At 40.6% G+C, this 25376-nt stretch overlaps 1 protein-coding gene across 2 annotated transcripts in view; it reads left to right on the forward strand.

Moving 5' to 3' along the window:
• The first annotated feature begins 1024 nt into the window (after positions 1-1024).
• ALKAL1 (ALK and LTK ligand 1) overlaps positions 1025-25376 on the forward strand; it is a 36596-nt gene continuing 12244 nt past the window's right edge. Inside the window, exons 1-2 of one of the 2 annotated variants that reach the window (XM_054816842.1) lie at positions 1025-1253; positions 2161-2510. In XM_054816842.1, coding sequence (XP_054672817.1) covers positions 2171-2510 — 340 coding nt within the window. In that variant the 5' untranslated portion in view covers positions 1025-1253; positions 2161-2170. Of the gene's footprint in view, positions 1254-1842; positions 1874-2160; positions 2511-25376 lie in introns of those variants that run through there. The other variant, XM_054816843.1, reaches the window with a different exon arrangement.

The raw sequence follows: 25376 nt of genomic DNA on the forward strand, positions 1-25376 counted from the left end.
AAATTTGTGTGATAAACCCCTTTGGAATGCTTCATTAATTAAATTTGGATTGATCCTCCATCTCTGTGGTATCACCCCCCTCAAAGGTGAGTGAGGATGGCACAAGAGTAAGAGGATGTGGGGAAGAAGCTGGCTTCCCATCACCAGTGATGACATACAGCCCTGAGTGTGCTCTGCCTGAGACAGCCAGAGAAGGGTACGAATGACAGAGTTTTGGGAAAGAGAGAGTTTGTAGGGAAATGTCTTATGTCAGACAGATGCAGAATATTTTAAATCTGTTTCAAATCTAAATTCTCCATTTTCACATTTTCAAGGATATCTCAAATCCTTTTTCTTTTTCTCCCACTCTTATTAAGTATCTCAGTGGTGCCTTCTGACAAAGAGTTATACTAGCAAATTCTGCCCTAATGTGAAATATTGTCTGGTATAATTTTAAAAAATTGTATTGCTTTTCATTCTACACCCAGATCGCTTGTATGCACTGCTCCCTGAAAGTTGAGGTCTCATTCACTAATTATTTGCTTACACATTTATGGCTCTTGGAGGCCAGTTTTTTAACCTGTGGGTTTAATGGTTTCATTAGGTCAGTACCTTTTTTGCTACCTTTTCATTAAGTTTCATTGTCAAAAATTAAAAAAAGCTGTTTTGGAGAAACAAACTTTTACAAGGTCCTAGTTTGTGAATTCACCTGCCGAAGACAGTCTACCACTTTGCCATCAAACAAATTTATACGCACTTCAGAGTTCGCTCATGGCTTCTTTGTTCGATAAGAAAAGGAGGGGGAAATCGCTCTTTTGCTGTATTCCCAAGGGAATCCCGCTAAGTTAAAGCACATTTTAATCTCTTGAGCCGGCAGCTTTATTAGTAAGCGTTTCCCAATCTTCAGGGAAATCTAATTTCACAAATAGATCAGAGCCACTTCAAACGCAGCTTTCAGTTGCCATCCACCGGGGGACAAACGGGGAGGAGGAAGTTTGTCAGAAAAGACCTCTGAGCCCAAGAGTGATTACCAGAGGTGTCTCCATCGACTGCCACCCACCTAAAGTCGATAGTACTCAAATGAGTACGCCGGTGCGGACTATATAAGAGAAGCGCATGGCTCTGGAGGGCGCATCCCCCCTCTCCGGGCGCAGCACCGACCGCCCCGCTCCGCGCCCGGCGGAGCCTCCGCGGGGACACGGGCTCTCCGGCGACGGCAGAGGACGGCTCTCCCCAGCCCGCACGCCCTCAGCGAGACTTGCCTCTGCTTGAAGGTAAGCAGTCGCCCGCCGGCTCTCCGGAGGGGGCTTTTGGCACGGAGCGAGGGGGGTGTCGCTGCCCCTGTCGCGAAGCCCGGGTGGTTCCCCGGTTACTCCCCGGGTTTGCCGTGCGCCCTGGCGGCGGCGGACGGAGGGAGAGCCCGGAGCCGTCGGGGAGAGCCGGCTGCCTAGCGGCTCTGATTAACTCTTTCGCCCAAGAGGATTTGCAAGGGAGGCCAAGTATAAAACAGTTTGTAAATAACAGAATTCCCCCCCCCCCTTAATCCTAACCCTTTGCTATAATTAGAATAGCTTACTTAGGGGCATTAAGCACTGCTCTCGAAGCCTCAGCCTGTTGTAATTGTTTTCGCCCTTTACACCCTGATTTGCAGCAGTTCCCCATGTAACCCCTAAATGAACTCCGTCCAGTTGCCCGTCCGTACGCTCTCGCCCGAAAACCGCCGTGCGGCAGTGCCCGGGCGGATGGCGGGCGGGCGGGCTGACCCGCGGGGGCTCCCCCGCCGCCCCGCTTCGCCGGCCGAGGGAGGAAGCAACCGCAAGCGCGGGAACGCCGGGGGCAAAGGGAGCCGAGCAAATCCCCCGCAAAGCCCTAGACCGCAAATATGTGCGGCGGGGTTAATACCCTTCTCCTAATTCCTGTCTATAAATGCACCCTCCGGGGCTGCTCGGGGGCTGGCGGGGAGGCGCAGCGGGGCCAGCCGGTGGCGGCCCGTCGGGTCTCTGCACTGCGCCGCCTTCGCCGGCTCTTCGCGGGGCTGCGCCCGGCCCGGGCGTGCGGGAGCGGCGTGCGGGAGCGCACCGCCTCCGCGCCCGCGGGGGTGCCCCCGGGCCATGGGGGGCGGGCGGGCGGGGTGCGGGCCGGGCCCGGCGCTGACCGTCTTCGCTCTCTGCCTCCTCCCAGCGCCGCAGAGATGCGAGGGGCGAAGAAACGCCAGGCGCTGCCCGCCATCGTGCTCCTGCTGCTGGCCTCGGCCCCGCCGCCGCCGGGCGCCGAGGGCAGGGACGTGCCCGCCACCGGAGCCGAGCGGGGGGCGCTCCTCGACCTCCTCCTCCAAGCCCTGGGAGACGGCGGCCGCCCGCTGCCGCCCCGCCCGCCGCGGCGGGACCGGGTGATCTCCCGGCGGTACAGCGGCGGCGGTCCTCCGCCGCCCGACCCCCGCGCCATCGCCTCCGCCGCCGCCCCCCGGCCGCCCCCGGCCATCGCCGCCGCCCCGCCGCCGCCCCGGCTCTTCGCCGCTGCCCGCCACGGAGGTAAGAGCCACCGCGCTGTCCCGCGCAGGGAGCCCGGGGATGCAGCCCTCTCCGGGTCCCGTCCCTGCCGCCTCCTCCGGCGCACAAGCCCGACGGCGCATCCGCCGGGGCAGCCTCCTGCAGGCCGGAGGGGGCGAGGGGAAAGCGGAGCGCGGGGTGCTCTCCCCACCTCCGAGGCGACAGCCCCCGGGGAGGTTTCTGCTTTTGCTTGGGTCGAGCCCCGCTGAGGACAGCGCAGTCCATCCCCGCTCCCGTGTGGGACCCAGCATCACCGGGGATGTGGAGGGGGAGCAGCGCGATGCCCCGGCCCTGCTCCCCGGCAGGAGTTCAGCCATGGGAGGTATCCGGGACAGAAGGGAGGAGAGGGTCACTCGGGCTTCAGCACCTTCTGCTGGGAGGTCAGTCGTGGCCACAGTTGATCTACAGCCCCTCTGAGCAAGCCTCCCAACTTCCCTGTGTTACAGTGCAGCCAGCTCTGAGGAAGCCCCATTTCCCCCCAAACTTAGGACTGCTCCTCTGATTTGCACAAGGAGGAGAAATGACTGATCTGAGAGACATATGTCTGGACTTACTCCCTTAAACTTTCTCTTCAACTAGACTGGTTGCTGTTTGATGCATTTTTCTAGGTTTGCAGGGGCAGGTGTGGGAGATCCAGCCTGTGCTGGGCATGGGGGCTTGTTTCACATTCTGGAGGGTGCTTGGGCCGGGGCAGGGAGCCATCTCTCTGGCTCTGGCACAGGTCAGGCATGGTCGTGACAAACAGGGGCAGTTCAGGATCAAGCACAGCTGCCTGGTGATGTTCACAGACTGTGCTTGACCAGGAGATCAGTGGGTCACCTCTGCTGCAGCTAGTTTTGATGCAGAGCTATGCAAAACATTTCCTACTGGAGTAGAGCTGCCAGACGCATTTGTGTGGGTTAGGATGGTGCAGTTCAGCAAGAAAGAGATTATAGTGACTATCTCTTGGGTGTAGCGCACTAACCTTTTTCTCATGTTGCCTGCCAGAGACCCTGCTGGAGAGAAACCAAGGTGAGGGAAACTGGGGAAGTTTGGTTTCTTAGGGATTGGTGTCCCTGGAGAGCGCCCTTGTGGCTGATGGCTGGTAATAGGTGAACGCGCGAGGCAGCCCTCCCCAAGTTGCACTGGAAAGGTTGCTCTTCTCTGTCCAGTGGTCTGTTTTAAAGGAAATTAAACCACATTTCAGAAAAACTTGGACTTAGATGACAAATTCAGAAGTTAATAGAAGTTAATAGGTGAGTAACAGATTGGTAGGACAGCAACTTGCACAGTGAGATTGCTGCACAGTCTAAGGGAACTGGACTAAAAAAAAAGACAAATCAAGCAAAAAGTGGTTAATGTTCTGGCCTTAGAAGCTTCCGCTGAGTGTGATCTGCCCCATGTACTGAGTATCATCAGTAAGAGGTTGTAGTGTCCCAGTGAACTTCCAGCTATTCTTGCTTTTTCAGAGCATTAAGTCTCTGATAGTTAAGGGAAAGCCAGCCCAAACCAGGTTGCCACAGATTTGTTTGCTGACAGGAGAAGATGCTGCTGGTTATCAACATGACTGGTCATGAGCGATTATTTACTGTGGCTTGAATTCTTTATGTGCTGTAAGCAAACCCTCAGTGTGCACTTTTCCAGGAAAAAAATGTAAAAGGGTCTTTTTAAGGCAGAATAAAGAAAACTGAGCAGCCCAATTGATTCTTTTATTTGAAACAAAAACCATCTAGAACAGTTCCAGATACAGAACAGAGCATGCAAGAAGCATAATTTCTGTGTTGTTTCTCTTTTTTGTTTTCTTTTCTGAGGATGCTACTTTGTGTTATCAATGAGCTGACTAGCAGGAGGGCTGAAATGCTCTTCCCTTCCTGCTCCTCTCTCTTTCCCTCACTCTCAGGACTGGTTCCAGCTGTAGTCTAACCACATGATGAGCTAATTCAACTCACTGAGCAGCACCTCCACACCCCCCTTTATTGTATTTTATTTCATTTGGGGGCCTAGTTAGCTGTTTGCATAGTGAGGAGAGCTGGCCTGGAGTGCCACTGGTTGAATTTTAGGAGCAGCATAAGGCAAGTGGCTGGAGCACATGACCAGGGGTGAGGTTTGAGAGGGGATGGGGCCTCCTCCTTACCGCGATGGAGACATGCTCATTTAGCTCAGGCCATAACAGAAAAGGGCAGCATCATAGTATGTCTTCAATGAGGCTGGAAAAAGAAAGGTGAGACACTAACTGTCAGACATCCTCCATGTACCACTCAGTTATAGATATGTAAATAAGATGCGAAAGCAAGAATAGTTGGTCTGTGATGCCCCTCTGAATGTGGCTTGCAGGAGATTCAAGGGCAGGTCCTGGGCTAGAGCTATGTCACGGGAATAACAGCTGTGCTCTACTTCACGCGGGTTCGTTGTGGGGCAAAGGGGCACAACAGCACTGAAATAAGATGGACACTCAAACCTGCTCTGCCGTGTTGGGGCAGTGAGCTGCTGTGACCTGCCTGGAAATGACTCTTTAAGGTCTTTTTCCCCCTTAATAATCAGGGATATATTCTGTGGCCTGTGCTTTTTGGTCATATGAAGATTTGTATCACATATCTTGTAGGACCCAGAAGAACACCCACATATACAATAAAGATACGAGTTTCACCATTATTTTAGCTGTCTTAACTTCTTATCTCTTTTATCTCTACATGTTCAAAAGTCTTATCTCACACAGATCTGTCCCTGTTTTTCTTGGTGACGTGATTAATGAGAGTGAGCATTTACTCTGAAGAGTATATTCAGAAGAAATAATGTATTCCAACTAACCAAAAAGCAATCTTCATCTTTTGCTAGGATTTCTGGTAGGATGTCACTAAAAATACAAGTTGTTCATTTGAATTATTATATCTAGTGGGATTAAATTTTCTGTCACAACATCCTTTACTTGCCTCATTTCCATGAAGTTCTATGGTTGAGTATGGGGTTTTAAAGTTGTTAAGCTTGGTTGTGAACACTCCTCAATGGGCAATCTTTTTCATAACCATCCCATTTCTGACGTGTAGCTGGTAATTTTTTTTTTTTTAAATGAAGAACCCAAATACGTATTTTCATGAAGAGAGGATTCAGCATAAGGTTATTTTTGAATGTCACATTGGGGGAACTAGAATAGTCGTCATTCTTCTCAGATTTTCTTTGTTACTTTTATCCAAACACTTTCCGCAGAACTGAAATAGCTTCCATGTAATTAGATTTAAAGAAGTCCTGGGAAATAAAAAAGTCTGCATTAACTGTTCTTTCCTTACGTATTCCCCAAGACAGTGGAGCAATGAGTTCTCTCAGCTTACAAGGGGTAGAGGGCTGAAATATGTCTTTGTGCTGGGAGACCAGCAAGACATTTTAAACCATTTTGATTAGTTATTTTTCAAGCATGAAGGAATGAAGATAAATATTGCTCTCAATTTACCAGTATGTTCAGATTAGCCTCCTGAGCATATCTACTTCAGATTTAGAATAACATATCAGAGAAGAGAATTTGGCCTTCAAACTATTTAAACTTTGTGGTTAAACTTAAGAGTTCAGTTTTATGCCAAAATTTCTTACACATCAGCAGAAGAAAACTGCAAGTTGTCCCATGACATGGTGCTAATTTAACCATTATTCATAATGAGTTAGATTTGAAAGATATATTTGAGGTTTGTTTTAGTTTACGGTTGAATCAAAACCATGTAACTATGTAAAGCATAAGAAAAGTTTTGTTCTTTTTACTAATCTCCCGTAAGTGTAGTGATAGTTACAACTAGAAGTCCCTAATTCTACAAGGCCTGCTGTGCCTAATACAAAACTACTTCAGTGAATGTAATTGCAGATCTGGAACAAAAAAAAAAAGAGACCACTGAGGAAGGTAAAGCTTGTCTCTAGGAAATTAAAATGTATGGTATGCATACGATGGAGTTCTTTGTAATACTTATGTCTTGTCCGATTATTATTTCTATTAATAACATAGCTTCTTTTTATTCTTTTATTTTTTTAATTTTATTTTTTTTTAGTATATTGTATTAATAGGAATTGCTGGGCATTCAGGAGGCTTAAAAGAAGATGTGAGTTAATAAAAATGACATTCTCAAAATCATATGTTTACCAAAACACACATTACCTCAGAAATTAGCAAAATAGTGGATGAAATTGATTTAAAAGAAGAATAACTGTTACATTAAAAAATCAAAATAAATTTTGTTGGCTTACAGTAATTATTCCTGCTTCCACATCCAAATTTTTTGAATGAATTAATTTTAAAGTGAAGTTGGTGGGTAGGCTTTTCTGGAACAGAACCAGGCAAATATATTCTGCTTTCAGAGGCTTAATATAATCCATATTCCAAATGGTTAAGGGACTTATTTTTCTTTATAACTCTGCATATTCAAGATTAAAATGTATTCTCACAAATTAACAAGCTTAATGAATCATAAGATATTATTCCTCTCAGCAGAACATCTACATGGCAGTCTCCATGGGAGAATGCAACTGGCTTGGGTACCGGGAGCAGTAAAGATGCCATAGGACAATATGGTGCCCAGGCCAATGGTTACTGAGGCAGGATCGGAGGGGCTGTGAGGATCTCACCACACCATGATTCAGAAATATGTACAGTCCCAATGAGTTCAGTGGAAATAACTATTATTTCTGCTTGTACCAAGACTAGGTGTCAGTTCTACCCCAAAAATACAAGTAGGCAAGATAGGTTTTTGTTGCATGGTATTTCATTTGGGTGAGGAGAAAGAATTATTTTTCATTAAATATATTGATAGTATTTTGATCTCAAAGCCATCCTCAAATTTTCCTTGATAAATTCTCCTAAACAAGTTGATATTGGCCACTTTTAAATGAGCTATTACTTACTGGTTCTTGTAGTAAATATATAGTTCCACACACCGATAGGTTTAATTCTGACAAGTGCATATTTGCATCTGTATTTGTATTAATAAGCATACTTTACTTTTCCCACCATTTTTGCTATTTTTAATGGAATGAGCCTTGATTTTACTGCCTTTCATTGAGGTCAGCTGTTAGTTATCACCAACATTTCCTTCCAGAAAGTGTTACCTTTGTACCGGTTCCCTAAACTGTAAGATGTCTGTGATCTCAGTACCTCTAGTTTCCGCGCTATCTTTCTTAGTTTCTAACTTAATTAAGCCCCAAATGCTGCAGAGAGTGTATATTCCTTCAGCCTTTAGTTCCGCTCAAGTGCTTGGATCTATTGTTGTGTCCATCCGGCTCCTTCATGGTCATGATGCCTGCACGACCTGTAGCCCTGCTGCTACGTTTCTTGCCTTGACTGCTTGGGTTTTTAGGTGTATTGTGCAATATTCCTCGTAATAGCAATATTGTGTGTTTGGCAAACATGACTGCCAGGCAGGAGAGCTAGGCCACTGAACAGAAGGCATCTGAAATCTAGGATAAGCCAGAAATTTTCCATGTCATGGTGGCAAATGTCAAGCCCATGAACCAACCTTGACAGCCGATCAGTGTGTGAGCAAAGACAAAACATAGTCGTTACGTACATTGAGATTTAAAATATAATGGAGTCTATCAAAGTAGTCCTTCAAATGAAATGATGACACTGGTTCTCCAAGGGGCTCTGCTCTCACTTCCATTGATCACAGTGCAAACCAAGGGTGCTCGATACCTTGCGCTATTGACCTGGCCTTGCACGCTCTCCTGGCACGTGAAGGGAGAAACCTTGTGGAACTGCAGTACGCCGGCTAGCAAACATTTCAGATGGCAGTACACCGTGCCAGGAGCAAGATAGGATGTCAGCATATGGAAAAGCTTTTTTTGTTGAGCTAATGCATACAAAAAGTCAGTGACTTTTTCTTTATTTAAGATGAGGAGATCTGGGTTTTGTTTTAGTTCTATTTCATATTTTTATAAAAATTTCATTTAGCATGACAGGAGATACAATTACTAATGTGTAAAGTTCTAGCCCCAGAAAAGTGAATGTGAGAATTTTCAGTGAATTAACCGGGATTGGGCCTGTAGTACCCCAGGGAATATGCAGGGAAGGGAATAACAAAACAGAAGCTTCACTTCAAAGTAGATCCAAGTGCATAACTGTAACTCAGGAAATATAGCATGCATTTTGAATTAGTCTAGCTTGGCACTGAGCCTTTGAGCAAACTGAAGAGTCGATATATTTTGTATTTTTTTTCTTTACTGTAGACACGATTTGATTTTTCAGTCAAGAAAGAATAGCAGGTCTCTATGTTTTACTGGTTTGTTATTTCAGGTGTTAATCTACTAGGGAAAGCCTCTGAGAGGTGGGAGAATGGTTGTACACAGGTGTAAGGCTTTGCAATACATTTATTGTTTGGTTGATAAGCTTTAGCCTTGAAAATACAGGAGATTATTTTGATTTTTAAATATGCGTGTATACAGGGGAAAAGATTTAAAAGGATGATAAGTGTAACTATACATACATACATACGTACATACAGGCACATCCACTCATCTTTTAATTAATGGGGTTTGAGGGCAATTTGAGGGAGAATGATGTGGTGTTTTGGACCTACACGGGATTTGAAAGTCAAAAAGGTGGCTTCTAAATGTTGACTGTATTATCCAAAGTGCTTAAAACAGCATAAAAATCATTGCATAGTAGTAGTCACTGTGCAAAGCTAGAAGCAAACCCTCATAATCAGTGAGGGACCCAAGGAAGATGCACCGTCTAGGAAAACAGAAGGCTGCAGAGGGGGAGGCTGGTTCCATGTCTGAAATATATGCAGTGCCACTGTCCGCTTTGGGATCATTTTATTCTTGTAGAAGATCTCTCCAAGTGATCTGAAAGTAGTTTGTAGGAGGGGGGGAAATATCCCCTTTATTAACACTTACCTGTTTTCTAGAGAACTAAAATTTTCAGTGGTGTTTATCTAGTACTTTTCACTAAAGTAAAAAATTTACTTAAGGGCGAGCAAATCTTACGTTAATATTTTGTAAGACTTCTTTTTAAACATACCAAGTAAGTGCACTTTAATAGCCATAGTAAATATCTTCTTTTTCAGTAAAAGCATTCAGCTTTGATCATTTGTTGCTTACATTTGGTTTTGATGATGAGGGAGAATATTAAAGCAGGCTGTTAGGAAAGAATGTAATGGTTTGTGAATGCATGCACACATGAGCAGCGTTACACAGAGCGAGATATAATTTTTTTTTTTTTGGTTGGAAAAAAATGTGTTCTCTGGGACATTTTTTGTTTGTTTTGACACTTAAGCTATTGTATATACTCCCTGCGAATGAGACCACAACGGAAACTTAACTCTGGTGAAGAAAATATGTCAAAACGAAACTTGTAAAATGACTAGAAAATAGCAGAAGATACATGATGGAAAGCATTTTGCTAGAAAAAGTGCAGCTGATCTCCGGTGTAAGCCTCAGCTGATGGTTAGGCTTTTCTATTCAATTTAAGAGTGAATGCTTCATTTTGTCACTTGTGAATTAGAGGTTACTACTTTAGTGTAAGTCCTGCAGGCTATTCATTGGTGTTTTGGGCATTTTTAATGTCGGTCAATTGGAAAACAGTTGCTCCATTGAGGGAATTGATTGACTATTGATTATATACCGAGGGTGCAATGCTTTATCTCTAGGGTATAAACAAGATTTAACACATGAAGGATCCAAACATTTGATTGATTAGTGGCCATTTTTATATTATCCTGTGTTTTATTATGTCTGCTGGGCAAAAAATAATTGATGTGAAATGCTCCACTGATTTTACTAAAACAGTGCATAAAAATGTGTTTGTTTAATACAGATTTTAACAACAAGAGAAAATATTGTTTGGAGTTGCAAATTTTGGCTACCTTTTAATCCAGAAAATCCAGGCAAATTTCAGGCTTTCAGAAAAGGGATGACTACAAAATAAATCAGTTGTGTGGATTAGACCTGCACAGGTACAGCAAATTTAACACCCAGCTTACCAGAGAGGGTAACTCTGCATCACCTGCATGGTGGAGACACTCAGTGTGTATGTATGTGATTCAGCTGCATGGGTCTAGAGAGGATCCTTCATCTAAGCTATAGTCAGGGCTTTCAAAATCCTTAAAACAGATCCAAACTGCACATTTATACTGAAGTCCACTGACCCAGAACTGAGCAGCACCTCCAGAAAAGCCTTACTTCTCCTTCTTTACTTTTGTCTGGAATAGCTATTTCTTTCCTGTCAGAGCGAGGAGTGAAACAAGGAGTCGATCTGGAGATTAAATAATAATAACAAGATAAATGTTATCTTCGATTAGATAGAAAACCTCTTGAATATTGAGGGTAACTGTTCCTTTTCTCTGCAGTTACACTCTCCATCTCAGAGTACCAGAATAGTGAGAGCAGTATTATAAAACAGAGAGACCTTAAACTTGCTCAGTCCCAGGATATGGAAAGTGTTTTCTGGTTTTTATTTAAGAACAATGCTTTCTGCTCAGCACATTTGGGCCCACTGAAACATATGGTTTGCATGTATTTTACACCTGCTTATGATCCTCAAAGATAAGACCTCCAATATCAGTATGTCTAAATAGCTCACTACGTTTGATGCATTTATATGTAACACTCCAATAAAACATTTTGATCCCATTTATCATTTATAAGATGTCTCCTTATGTAACTGTGATAGGGTAAAATGACATTTGCCTGAGTATAAACATGGCACATGTTCACTGGGAACACATTTAAGATAGCATTTTAGAATAAAGTACTTATAAGGGAGAAAACGTGTATTATTAATCTATTATGATAGTTCTGAATCTGTTCTAATTCAGAAAGAAATAGAAACATTTCTAAAATAAGCACAGGAAATGTAAAGTACAGTTAAACATTACCATTTGCACAGCAATCAACCTGAAGCCTATTCATATTTCAAAAAGAGCAGGGTCTAATTAAGCTCTGGCAAACTCAATTCTATTTCCTTTCGCTCTGATAGAGTTTGCCTGTTTGTCAGTGCTGAGTTTGGCTTGTATGCAGTTAAGCACATGTCATCAGCTTTCATTCAGATGATTCAACTAGTTCATATATTGCTTTTGATGTATTGCAGCTGTTCTTGTGTTTAATTTATGCAAATATTCTAGAATCTACATTTATTAGCAGCCATGATAGTTAAAACAAAATACTTGCATAGAGTGCTGCAGAATTGCAAGAAGTGAATTTCCTCTTCATATTTATCAATGTGTAGTCTCTATATCTCATTCTAAGAGCGGTTCTGCCTTCAGTCAAAAGCTCTCCAATAACTTTCTAGGCATAATTTGGAGTCTCTGGATTCAGCTGAAATATCTGCCTTGATAGTTTAGTGATTTAAAATAGATGATAGATGAGTGAATGGAAATTGTTATCTGTTACAGAAAAAAAAAAAAAAAACCCCGAATACGAGAAGACAGCTTCAGTAAATCAATGTGTTTAATAGTTTGACCAGTCTTACCGATATGTCTCATTTTCAGTGAATTATCCTTTTATAGTTTAATGAACAGTTAGTATTGTAATACATCTTTCCTCTTGGAAAGAGTGAATACATATTCACAGCTTAGTATTTAAAATAGCGAGGGTTTCATACATTTCATACATTTTCCCATTTGAATTGCTTGAGGGATATCCTAACCTGTTTATCAGAATCTCTTAGAAGAGAGAGCTCTTTCGTGTAAACTTATACATCAGGTCTGTAAGTGTTTTGAGATTTTCTCTTTTACTTTTCAAAGTAGATATGTTTCAGTGTTTTCTACGTTCACATCTATGACAGAGGAGAAAAGAAGAAAAAGGGTGCTTTTGAATTATGCACATAATGCTTATCTGTATGTGTGTGGCGCTGTTCAAGAGGTTTGCAATGCAAAATATAGTTGCTAAATTCTTTTTTTTAATTTCTTTTTCAAATGTAAAACTTGTCAGAATATGTTAATCTAGACGTATATCCATTCCAATTCTAACAGTTTTCTAGAGTGATCACTAATAGTAATAGCAGAAAAGTAATTGTATATACTACTTTTGGCTTATTTCTTGATCCCACAGCATTTTCTGATGAAAAGAGGGATTTACAGAGAGGAAAACAAAAAAAATCCATGCTTCTTAATGTTCTTTTGCCAAACAAATATAAAGGTCTCCACAGGCAAGGATTAACTAATACAAATATGCTTTCTGAGCAGCTATTGAAGAATTACTAATAAACATCATTATAGCTGAGTTCAAGATATTCAACCTTGTAAATATATCCTGTTATAATTTCATTATGGTTGGCCGATGCCCTAGGAGAAGCCAATGTTTCAACCTCTTTGTTCAAGTCTTAATGAATTATCGGAAAGTGGCTGATTAGAAAGCATTGAGTCAGAAGGGGCTGCTGCATTCTGAATGTTACTCTCTTTGATGTTGTTTACCTCCCAAGTCGACTCATTTCCTTGGCCAAAAATCTTGGTACACGAAGCTGTGAGCCTATTTCGCTGCGCCATTATATCCCAGTGCATGTCTGGAAGTCAAATCTGGTAGGTAGCTACTTAGTGAACGTTCTAAGTGCTCATTGAAGCTCACAGCTTAGAATTGGATTCTGCCCAGAAGTGGGGCGTGACTATACTGTAGCTAAAGGAGACACAACAAAAGAAGTGGGATGCCCAAGTAGAAGTTTAGTGTCTCCTTAAACTAGAAACACTTTCCATACTTACTTACCTACTTTTTTTTCTATTTGGTGGATCTGCTTGCTTCCTGCTTCCAGTTGCTTCTGAACTCAATGCCTATTCAGCTCAGTCCAAGGCAGAGGCTACACTGTAATGTGAAAATATCTGTTTGTGACACTACGCCCACTGCACGCTGCTGGGTAGGAGCTTGGGCCTACACTACGTATCAGCATATACTTGAGCTTTCTCTTCTGGAGAGCTCCAAATTTTAGGTAGTGAAACACAAGCACAGGCATAAGGAATTAGGATGTGAGTGCATCTCATCTTCAGACTGGAGTCAGATCCTTGATTAATTCCTTGACAATCTAAAAATATTCAAAGAGGTGCATGAAGTTTGAGTAATTGATGGTGTCTTCACAGTGGCTTAGCGTTGTTCCGCTGCTTCCCACAGCATACTGACGCGACAGTCCCTCTGTGAAGATTCACATTTCCCAGCAGATCAGCTCCACGCTGAGATGTTGCCTAAAGTAAAATCAAATAAGAGCAGCGATAAACTATATCCTGATTTTTTCATCTCCATTAAACTAGTCTAATTTAAAGACCATTTCATTGAGTATGTCACCTAAAATAAAAGGAGCAGCCATTAACCACAAGGTTCCCCACTCAGGCAATGGTCAACAAACACTCTAATCAAAGTGTGTGGTTTTTTCAGTTGAACCTGTCTTCGAGGTACCCCTTAACACAGCCTCTGTTCTCTTGGGGTGGAGAGAGGGGTTTAAAAAGCTGGCTGACTTGGATTGTGGGTCTTTTCTTTAAGGATGACCTCAAAATTCTTAAACATGGCCTTCACAAATAGGAGTGACCTATAGTTTAAGGGTTCAGAGCTTTTGAGATGTCTCATTGGTAATGTGCCTTGGACAGAATCCTCAATTGTATCTCTTCTGAAATACTGGAAAAGGACCATCACAGCGGACTATATTTTCACTTTAGTTACGATAGCCTCTAGATTATTTAAAATTATCTGGATAGCTTTAATTTGAAGAAGCAAGTATGCAGGTTAAGAATATTTGAAGCCTGGTAATGAGTGCTGTAGTCAGCCCTCTTACTCTTTCTCAAAGAAGATGGAGAAGGTTCAGAGAGTGCAAAGGAGGAGGAAATAACATGAAAGCTGGTTTTACCAGATAGGTAAAGACTTATTCATGCTGGGAGAATCTCCAGCTGGGAAAATCCACGGTTGTTATAGCCTTTGTGCCACCAGAATAGAAAAAAGGGTTGGCTCGGAGAAGGGAATCTGGCTCAAAGAACTTAAAATAAATATCAGATGTCAGAGCTGTGACTTAATTGTTTAGCTAAGTAGATCATGTGAATTACACACAGATTGAGGACCTGGTTTTGCTTCTATTGAAATCAAGGAGAACAGAATCAGGCCATACTCTCCTTCCAGTGTCTTTCAGCCCTCAAAAATGTGTTATTTGAGAGTACAACAGATCCTAGAATCATTTCTTGTACCAGTCGGGAATCCAGAGAGCTGCTAGTACACAACTACTTTGTGTTTTATTATTGTAGACATAAGCTAAGAGTCTAAACAGGATGTATTTCCTTAGTTGCTGTTGGTTTTTATTTCAAAATTTGACATTGAAAGAATGGCTTCCGTGACTCTAACCATGGAAATTGGAATTCCAGGTTCAGACATTGGTTTCTGACAGTAGCCAATTTCAAAGAGATACATTGAGATGTACATGTATTTTCCTCCTTTTAACGCAGTTTCAGAATTAGACCCATGCCTCAACTCAAAGACACTAGCTTATAAATATTGCCTTGAGAAACTGTAGTTCTGAAAGCCTTATAACTTTATAGCAAAAATGTATTTTTTTCTTCCTTAATGAACATATGAGATGTTTGTTACCTTTATGAATAGAAGAAAATAAAACATTTTTTCTCTATTGTTACACAATTGGATATTTCCTTTAGCATTTTAAAATTCTCTATTAAATTAAAAAAACAAAACAAAACAAAACATGAAGGCTTCGTAGGGGGGAGGAAACTATCAGAAGAAAGACAATGGCAGCTGAAAACTTGAAAAAGTTTATTTATAACCAAAATTAAATTACCTGGAGCTGACCGACAATCTTACAGTCAGGAAGAAGGGAAAGATTTTGGGAGAAGGCTTCACATGTGCAATTGAAAGTACATTTCCATTACCTGGCTAAGAGCCTTCACATAGTTCTACTGACAGAATGAAATATTGGTAGACAGGTGATAGAAAGAAAAATGTTTGGAAAGATCTACAGCCAATTTGCAGACTGACATGCATTTCTACAAATTCTGGCTGGATGATGAATGACTGTTGGTACAGCATGTAACTGATGACATTATAAATGAACGGAGCATAGAGAAATTACTTAGTATCATATTTCTGGACATACTTGGAAGATACTGTGGGAAATATTCTGATTTAGATAGGGCAGTTTTTAGGTGCTGGTTTCTGCATTCACACCTGGCCAGCCAGGGTTCAGCCTCTCCAAGCTCACGATGATGATAATACCATTACTGTAGTCTTTTAAGCAGCAACAAGGTGTGATTTCTTTTTCTGAGAAACGAAAGTAGTGTCTGAGCGATTAGTGAGCAATTACTTTCCCTTCACAAATGATGAGTTAAGCAAAGAAAAAATCTGAGAGGGAGAGGAGGAACATAATATTACCAGTGCTGAGAAACCTGAATAGTTCACAGCAGGGAAGACTATCCTCCCCATCCCCTGTCCGCCTATCCTGACACTTCAGATGTGATTAAATGCTTCTTCTGTAGCTCGAGTAAGTTAGCTCCCTCCAGCCTCAGGTTATGTCCTTCCCACAGCCCAGTGCCCAGGCTCAGAGGAGCCAACTCTAGGGATAAGCTGTTGCCCTTAAGAGGGGGTTGAACTGGAAGCTGGCAACCCATTTCGGGCTGTAAATAGTCATTGCTCTGCTGAGGTAGGAAGGCCTCCCTGGAATTGCTGTTCGTGCTGTTAGTTTTCATCATAGCAACGATTGCTGTTAACTATTCCTGTCACTCCCTGTTCCCGCTCGCAGCTCAGCAGACACCAGCCAAGGCGAGGAGGCCAAGCGGAGCGCAAGGGAGGGGAGAAGGCAAAGTGCAATGGCTGGGCAAGAGCAGGGCGTGGGCAGGGATGAGTGGGGGCAGCAGCTGGCTGGGTCCTTCCCGTGCATGTGAACGCATTTTTTGTCACCCTCCCATGATTGCAAGTCAACCTTTTCTGCTGTGAAGACTACTGGAGGGACTTAGTTAAAACTAGTTTTTCTCCATAGCTTCTGAAGAATTCACCTAGGTGTAGGCGAAGGTAGGAATGATAAGTAGGTGTCCTTTTCCTGTCTCTTGTATCCTACGTAGGTGCTCCAAGTGAAACAAGATGAACACCAAATGCTTCCATGTCTGTTTTTCCTACTTTTGTTCTCTAACTTCTGGATGTGTGTTCTGTCCTCCTTCCTCATACTGTTGCAGGTGCTTTCACTTTGTATATGGTAATGTACATCACAGGGAGTGGGAAACTGAGACAACATGAGCAGTTGTGGTGTCTCAAAGATGGTCCTGTAAGTTCAAGTCAGAAAGTTGTGTTATAAAGGAAAGAACTTTTGTATCCTTCCCAAGTAGCAGCATAATAAAATGTAAAAGAGCAAACTCAAGTAAAATTAGTGTTTGCTTTGTTTGCTCTTACTGTTTTGATTTTGTGAAAGTTTCTGTTGAAGAACCAATTTTACCTGTAGCATAAAAAAAACTAGACACAAAAGTTTGTCTCAGAGGACTTGTGTGACTTCACCTCCCCTCACTTGCATGGAAGAAGGCAGGTCTCCCACAGATTGTGCTTGAGAGGGATTGCGTTGGCAAGAATGCCATGATACTAGCTGTAATAGCATGGGAGCTTTGACCCGGGCACTCTGCTTTCATTACGTCCTGAGACATCCAGTAGAGAGGTAGAAGGATTAAGGGACTAAAGGTCTTGCTTTCTTAAAAAAGCGGAAAAAATTCACTTTCATTCACTTTCTACCACAGATGAATGGAGAGAAAGCTGCAGCGGTGAAGAAAATTTAGATACAAATTTAGAATACAAATGAGCACATAATACCTTCTGAGGCAACATTACAGTTGTGGTTCTGGCATTTTGGAAAGAGAAACTTGAAAAAAGCAAACTGTTTTAAAAGCTATCTGTCTCATGATGCACACCAAAGTTTAATTACTTTTCATGAAAACAGCAGTGTTTTATGATCTGAAACATCCAAAAAGGAGCTAGATAACAGACATTCTTTTCATAAAAACTAGCTGAATCAGTAGGATGTTACTTATGGATTTACCCTGTGCTAGAAATGTGGCAAGGAGCTCGAGACATTTAATTTCTAATCCCATGTACTCCTTTGTAATGTAGTAATAAATAAATTTAATTAATTCAGAAACTAACTCCATTTAATGATTTTCAGTAAACTAAGAATGAGGGAGTTAGTAATAAAACACTGTAACAAACAAATGTATTTCTTCTTACTGTAAAAGGGCGTGTTTTGCATGGCTCATTGTCATATATTTACAAGCTTGTATAATCTTCAGGTAAGACATAGCATTTAATCAAAAGAACTCTACAGGGGCAGGAGTAGTAGGGATTCCAGGAGAAACTCCACCCTCTTAGGTGCTCATAGGCCATGACCCAATAGAACATAACTGAGGTAGATATTTGTTGAATTAAAGCTAGTATTTCACACTTAGAATCATATGGCATAAACCTATTGGATTTATTAAATCCAGCCATTTGCTATTTCAGGCAACACATCCTAGAACCTTGTTCATAACCTTTTCAGAGAACTAGAATGTGCCTAGCTAACGTAAGACTAGTCTTGCCTATTTATCAGCAGAGATAAATAAATAGCCCTTTCTTCTTGAAGAGAGGTCCAAGTCACATTGGGCTTGCTTTTTTGTGTTACTATTTATATTATGTTATAGTATGTACAGAATCTTCCATACTATTTATAACAGAGTGTTGCTAAACTGTAGTGCCCCATCACTCAAATAAAGGCTATACATCCAACTGAAATCAAGTGTCTGAAGTTAGTCATCTGTTTTATTGGTACCCACCTGAACGTCTCTGTAATAACAATACAGCTGAAAAATGTATGGGTCCACAAACCTTTCCATAATTCCTTTGCAATTAGATTAATGGGGTGTTGACGGGTGAGGGGGACTACACAGCCATCAGTGCAAATGGAATTTGACCTTGATCACTATAAAAAGGCAGCACTTCAAAACTATTTCAAGACTATTTTTAGAAATCTTTAAAAATAAATAAATAAATAAATATTCCATTCCAAAAAAAGGGTGAAGAACTAGAAATTTCAAATACTTCAAATCTACTCCACACTGTAGTCCACGTATGTCAATCCATCAAACAAATGTTATGAGAACATATAAACATATAGTTCTACAGACAAAAACAAGGCATGCTGAATTAGGAAAGCAGTATGCCTTTGCTCTTTATAGGTTTTTTAATGTGTTCATCTTCTCACTTTCTTTGGTTTGTAGAAGGTTTCCTTGTCTGTTTTTATCATCAGCTTTAGGAGTCTCTTTGTGCAATACTTTGGGCACTTTAAAAAATGTTCAGTACTTGCAATACTGCAATTTTGGTAGAACCAAATAGTTTGCAGTGACTCTCCTATGAATGTTCTGTGAATATTAATCCCCGTGGGTTTAAGGGAGCAACTCATGTAGATAAGGCTTACAAGGGTAAGAGATATGACATAGGTGAGTAGGGACTCTGGGATAAGAATGAATGGTTGGCACTACATGTGATATATTGGCAGAGGGAAGAGAGGAAAAAACCAGAATTTGTGACTAAATGCCAGACTGAGATTTTAGAAGCTGGTGCTTCCTTTTACATACATCTTTAGCGCAGTGAAGAATTACACTGATTTTTTTTTTTTTTTAATGTGGTGCTCTTGCCAATGGTGGCTGACTTGGTAAACTTTATTAGCCATAATGAAAGCAAACCTTGTTAGGCTTTCTCTTTGAGGTCCTACTATTGTACTTCTAAACTGACTGATGTCACAGCCCACTTTATTGCTCAAGTTCCTGATGAAAGTTACGGAATGAAGACTTTTAATTTTATATATGTAACACCAGATATTGTATTCATAACTAAAGCTGGATAATTTGAGAACATACTAATTACTCAGCATTTAAAAGGAGTATTATTTGCCATGCTCATATCAGAAAAATATTACTGAAATGAGTATCAGGAAAAGTAAATGTTCAGTCACTAGTTTAAGTATCCTTAGCAGCAGTGTTTCAAACCTGGACAAGTAAATAAGCACGGAAGCATTTATTTGACATGGGAGCAGAACTAGTATTTTAGGACTTGACTAATGAGGTACAATCATATCGCAATGTGCATTACAAATCATAGAATCATGTAATGGTTTGGGCTGGAAGAGACCTTAAAGATCATCTAGTTCCACCCCCCCTGCTGCGGGCAGGGACAGGGACAAATATTCTCTATAAGTTGAAATATCGAACAAAGATTTTATGGACAGCAAATAAATCCAGAGATTAGAATACTGTTTATGGCTACTCTTGAAGAAGCAGAAGATAAATTGACCAAGTCATTCATTATGAATTCTTAATTGCACTCTATTTGTCACCCTTAAGCTCTAGAGTACACTTTGTATTGCAAGAACTGAAAGGGCTCCTGTTAGATGGAGTAAATGGGAAGCCTAGTAAACTACACTCTCAGAGTAGAAAGGTATGCATGAGTACATTCAGCATATTCTACATTCAGTAGATGGCAGTGGTATGCAGTTGTAGATTAATTCAGGATTTTCTCTTGAGCAGACGCTCTCATCTCTCTGAATCCAAGCAGTGTTGATTTGGGTGTTTATTTGAGGCTTTTTTTTTTTTTCTTCCCAGAAAATACTCAGATACTAGATAATTTCTCACCTGCTAGAGCAGACAGTGATAGAAAATGCAAAAAATTTTGCTAATTTATTGTAATGTTCATTACAGAGCACTTGGAAGAATCTGGCGAGTTTTGAATTTCAAACAACAATATTACATAGAGAAAGGAATGCATCTGTCTGGAGCATTGACTCATTTGCCATCTATGCCCCGTGGAACTTAGTATGTACACATCAAAGTCTCAAAATAAAAGTATTCCATAAGTGGGAACTGTGTGTGTTACTTAACAGAAGTAGTAACACAGTGATGTCTCGGAATACTGCACATGGAAATAGATATTTCCCCTTGTCTAAAGGAATGAATTGCAGATATATTGGGGGAAAATTGTGTGTGTGTGTAATTGCAAAAAAAATTACTAAGAAAATTAGAAACTATAGAAATTATTATAAAGCTTTTAATTATGGAAAACTGGAAAAAAAAAGAACATATCAAAAGCAGAAATACAGTTTATGTGGTAGAAGCCACAGAAGAAGAGGCTAAGAGAATTAAATTACGTCATTTAAGTAGATATGTTCTCATATGGCAGTTATTTCTAACATAAATAATAGAAAATATTTAATGATTTATGATTGTTAATGATGGAAGAAGTCGCGCTCTGTTGCACAAAGTTGTGGTTTTTCTTGCCTCCCTATGGGAAACTGCAATAGAAAATGCATTAAATATATCAGCCTGTAAACTGAGTTGTAACACAACCACAAATTTGTCGTAAGGATTTTGAGCACTCTTGGACAGACCCCAGAATCAATTGGTGGTCCCTGACTAGGGAATACAAATGTCACGCATTTTCAACAAAGAACTGCACACTCTCTTTCTCTGCTGTATCAGATGGCACATGAGGATCCAGAGAGATATTTCAATCTATATTAATATGGCTATTGTTTGCAGGACAAAAAGTAATGCCATTCTGATAGCAATGAAATAGCAGCAGAAAAACAAAATAGCATTTCCAACATAGTCGAAGCTGCTGGAAATCCTCAGTTTTGCCAGTAAGAATTTTGTCCAGCCATGGGCTCAGAAGTAAGAGTTTTGGGCAATCTGGTCACAGCCAAAGTATAATAATGAAAGTAAGAAATTAAGATCTTTTAATTGGTCAGGGTACTGAAGAAAGAAGTATATGTTAATTCATTCAACTCTGCTTAATGTCACCTGCTGCTGAGGGCTGTTAGGAGCTGTTGTCCCGAGCACTGTGAAACCACGGTGTGGCAAATGCCCTAGCCAGAGTGGGATTGACTCCCAGGGACAGCTGCCCACAGTGGTGACCACGTATTTCTGTCTACGTCTAGCAGAACTACCCGAATCAGGTCTCTAGATGCATGCTTCATGCTCCATTTATTCACGCAGGGGATTTTACCATCTGATTCCTAGGTGTGACACTGTAGTCAAACACCTACACTTAACATCACACCATCTTATCAAAATGAACAGTAACATTTTTTTCTCCACTAGGATGCCTTATCTTTGCACTGTTTTCTATGCTAATTGTTGATTTTGAGCAAAACTTTTTTTTTTTTTTTTTAATTTAACCGAGGATCTACATCTCTTCTTATCATTTATAGAAATCAGTACATCTGTAAATTGAGGCATACAGAGGAAGGATGGTTTGAGTCATTAAGGTTTCTGAATATATATATGTATATATTTTAAAGCACTGCTTTTGTAAAGATTTCATATATTTTTAAGACAATCATGTTGAGGATACTTTCGTCCTGGCATTGCAATGTCATTCCGTTCACTCATGTTTCTAGTATATTGCTTTACTTGGGTATTTTTCTCTCCTCCCTGTCTATTTTCGTCTCTATGCTTAAGTAATTCTGACACCTTATTATTTTTTTTAATGAATTTACATTTGAAAGATTTTACTATCACTTTTATCACCATACATTTTATTTTTCTGTAAACTAAATCCATCTTGACATTGCTGAATGTATGCAAACCTACTGCTACTGATATTTCACCTTGCAGTATTGTCACAGTAGACAAGGGTTGCCATCTTTAGGCACTACGGGGAGTTTCTAGTAAAGAAAAGCTCCGTCCAAATAAATGGGACTTCTCTATTTTAACAATTACTTGAGACAGTTTTGCTGACAGTGTTCCAATATTTGTAGAAGCATGATATTTCAACTGCTGCAAGATTTATTCCTCTACCGTGAACAAATACAGCCTTTAAGTTGAAGCTTTGAAGAATCTTGTCCTTCTAAATGTCAACTTTAATTAAAACTTTATTAAAATATACTGTGTTGTAAGCAGGTTCGTAACATGAAATGATCTTTAACAAAAAATAAAATAATCACATGCTATTTTCATGCCAGAGCAACATTTTTAGAAGCCTGCATCTGGGTTTATAATAGAAGAGTCAGCTGCATCTCACTGCTGACAGTTTTCTTCTGCCATTTCACAGACAGAAAGAAGAACACGCACAATAAAACATTTATTTTCTAAATGCCATAGTTATAAAATTACTTTAAACAAAATATGTGGGAATTAAGTTTTTCATGAGATTGTATGTGTGACAGTTGTGCAAAATCTAGATTAATCTATATTAGTCTAGGAAAAAAATATTATAAGGTTGGTAATGCAAGACCCTCTAAAATGTATTGCTTTGTATTAAAATAAATTTGGCTTGAAAAGGATTATAAAGTCAAAGAAAATATGACTAGGAAAGAAGAATAAAAAGCAAAGAAAGAAGGGTAATTCTAAAGCATTGCCCTTTCTGAAGAACAATTACATCAACTCAAAATGTCTTTACCAGAATTAATAAAAACCAGATCAGGGTCATATAACCGTTATATGATATAATAAGATGTATTACCATTGCTATTGACTATATCTTGTACTATGTATTATATTGTAAAAAATAATTCTGTGAGGTTATAATCATTTGAACTGTCTAGCTCTATTAAGTAACTTGAAGTGCAGAACAACATAAACCCAAGAAACACCTCTTATTCCATCATGTGACATATCATTTCAAGGAATGTTGTACAAAATAACAGTGGGTATCCCAAATTAACAATGGATATTCTGGAAAATGGATAATTATTAGACCTGGCTAAAGATGCCAAGCTTTAATTTCTGTAATGGAGAGCACTTTAGCACCTGCATGAAAATCTGACAAATATCAGTTAGGTGGCAGACATAGGTATACTGATAACTAACGTAATTTCTGGTTTTATGTTCATTTGGATATGCTTACGTTTTTCTGAAACATTTACCTGCTATGGAGAAGTTTTCCGTAAATGGTTTAAGGGTTGATTTTTTTTCTTTTCTTTTTAGTAATTGAGGAAAAATTGCTTTGGATTTTATTGGGGTTTTTTTTTAGATGCCTGAATATTCTTCCAAAAAGAGATTATGATTCTCGATGCAGACTTTTTTCTTATATAGAAAGATTAAGGGACTTGGCCAATGAAGCAGAGCCTGAGCTCTGCTACTTCACATTTTCTGTGCTTGCCTACAGTACAGCCTGCAGTGAGACATCGTAGATCCCCCTGGTGTAGACCTGGACTGGGCCAAGCTCTGGAGTAATTTTTGCTGGCTGGTTCACATGGCTTCTCTGAATAAGCTAAAAATAAGCAAAGACTGCCTGTTGGGAGCATAAACAAATTGAGATCTTGACTTTTTTCTGCCAAGGTGATATCACCTGAGGATGTGGAGTTTTCATGCCCCGAGACTACAAACTGTTGTGTGGGTTTGGCTTATTTCAGTCCTGCGAGCGCGAGTTATTTACACTACAGCAGGACATGAATTTTCCAGGCATGACTATGGTGACATAGTGCTGGAGATGGTAGTGTAAATACAGGGTAAAAATCAGCACCTGCTGTCACAGCTCTGCAGTCTGAACAGACAAAACACAGAGAGGCCAAAGGCACGGAAAGGTGAAAAGCCTGATCTGAGGTGAAGAAATTATGTCTTATATTGCAGGTTAAGCATATGCCCGAGCCCAGGGCTGTGGCTTATTTAGTCTTCTACCTCTCTGTAATTGTGTCCAAATTAGTGAAAAATTAAATATTCATGTCAGCTACCAGGTGCTGAATAACAACTGAAAAGTGTACAGAATAATTTTCTAGGAAATTAGCTTAACAACAGTGATTTAAATCAACTTTGGAAAGTTTACAACAAAATGTAAGAGTGGGGAGCTGGAGCAGCTGTTGCTCACTGCTTCTTAGCTCAGACCGTGCTAGGTCTCCCCATCATCTCATTGATCCCAGCATGGGATAAAATTCAAGCAGATCCAGTCATTTTTTACCTGAAGCCACAAGACCTTCTGTGAAGTGTCACAACTTGAGAAAATTAACAGTATGGATGGTTTAGAACCAAATTTGCAGTATAAACTTAACCATTCTGTCTGTCAAGCAGAGCTGGAAAACCCTCTAAATTAGTCTTGTCCCTAGATTTTTTTTCTTAGTGTTTTAGACGGAAGGTGCAGTAGCAGATCTGTCCTAGCACCATTTAATAGTTGTCCATGGCCATTGCTTTCTGTGGAAGGGGTGTAGCATGGGCAGCATTTTGCCCCGGATGAGTAATTATCTAAGGACACACATAGAGGTGCTAGTGTAAATAAGAAAGAAATCCTTGAACTAAGATTATTTTTGATTATAAACTGAGACTGTATCCAGGATGAACCCAGGGTCAGTAGCACCAGTGCCTTTTAACTCAGATGCCCTCTCTCTGGTGAGCAGCGCAGGTTTTGTAAGCCTGGGCACAAGAATGCCACAGTCTGAATGTTGTCCCAGCTGACTAAAACCAATCAGTTACTATGTCCTGTGGGATATATACTGGCTGTATTTTATTAGTTTGTGTAACGAGGCAAGAATGGATTGAATAAACTCTGTCCACTCAATATTTCCTGTTCATGTGAGTTTCACACTTAAAACATTTTATTCTTCCATTTCCCTGTTTCTTTTGTGGTTTTGCCCAGTGACTTTCAAGTGTTTTGATTTTAGTAAAGCTTTGCCAATCTATCTTATTATTTTCATGTTTCTGCTTTTACTTTGTGAAATTAATATTCCAAAGGAATTTAACTTGCATTGTGAGGATGCGACCATACATTGTGAGAATGGATATTAAGCTGTCTGTCTTAACAGGTGATAGATACCACATGAAATATGACTGGAGTAACTTGTTAGAAGCCAGGAAAAGCGAGTGAAGTGGTTTTGTCGTGATGATTTTTCAGTGCTTTATAAAAGCATCCCGTACGGACTTGAGATCCTGCTTCTGGCTGCGGTGTGATCTGGTCGGGAGTCAGCATATTCTATTTAAAAAAGATGTT

This window comes from Grus americana, chromosome 2, assembly GCF_028858705.1.
Source record: "Grus americana isolate bGruAme1 chromosome 2, bGruAme1.mat, whole genome shotgun sequence".
NCBI classification, from domain to species: domain Eukaryota; kingdom Metazoa; phylum Chordata; class Aves; order Gruiformes; family Gruidae; genus Grus; species Grus americana.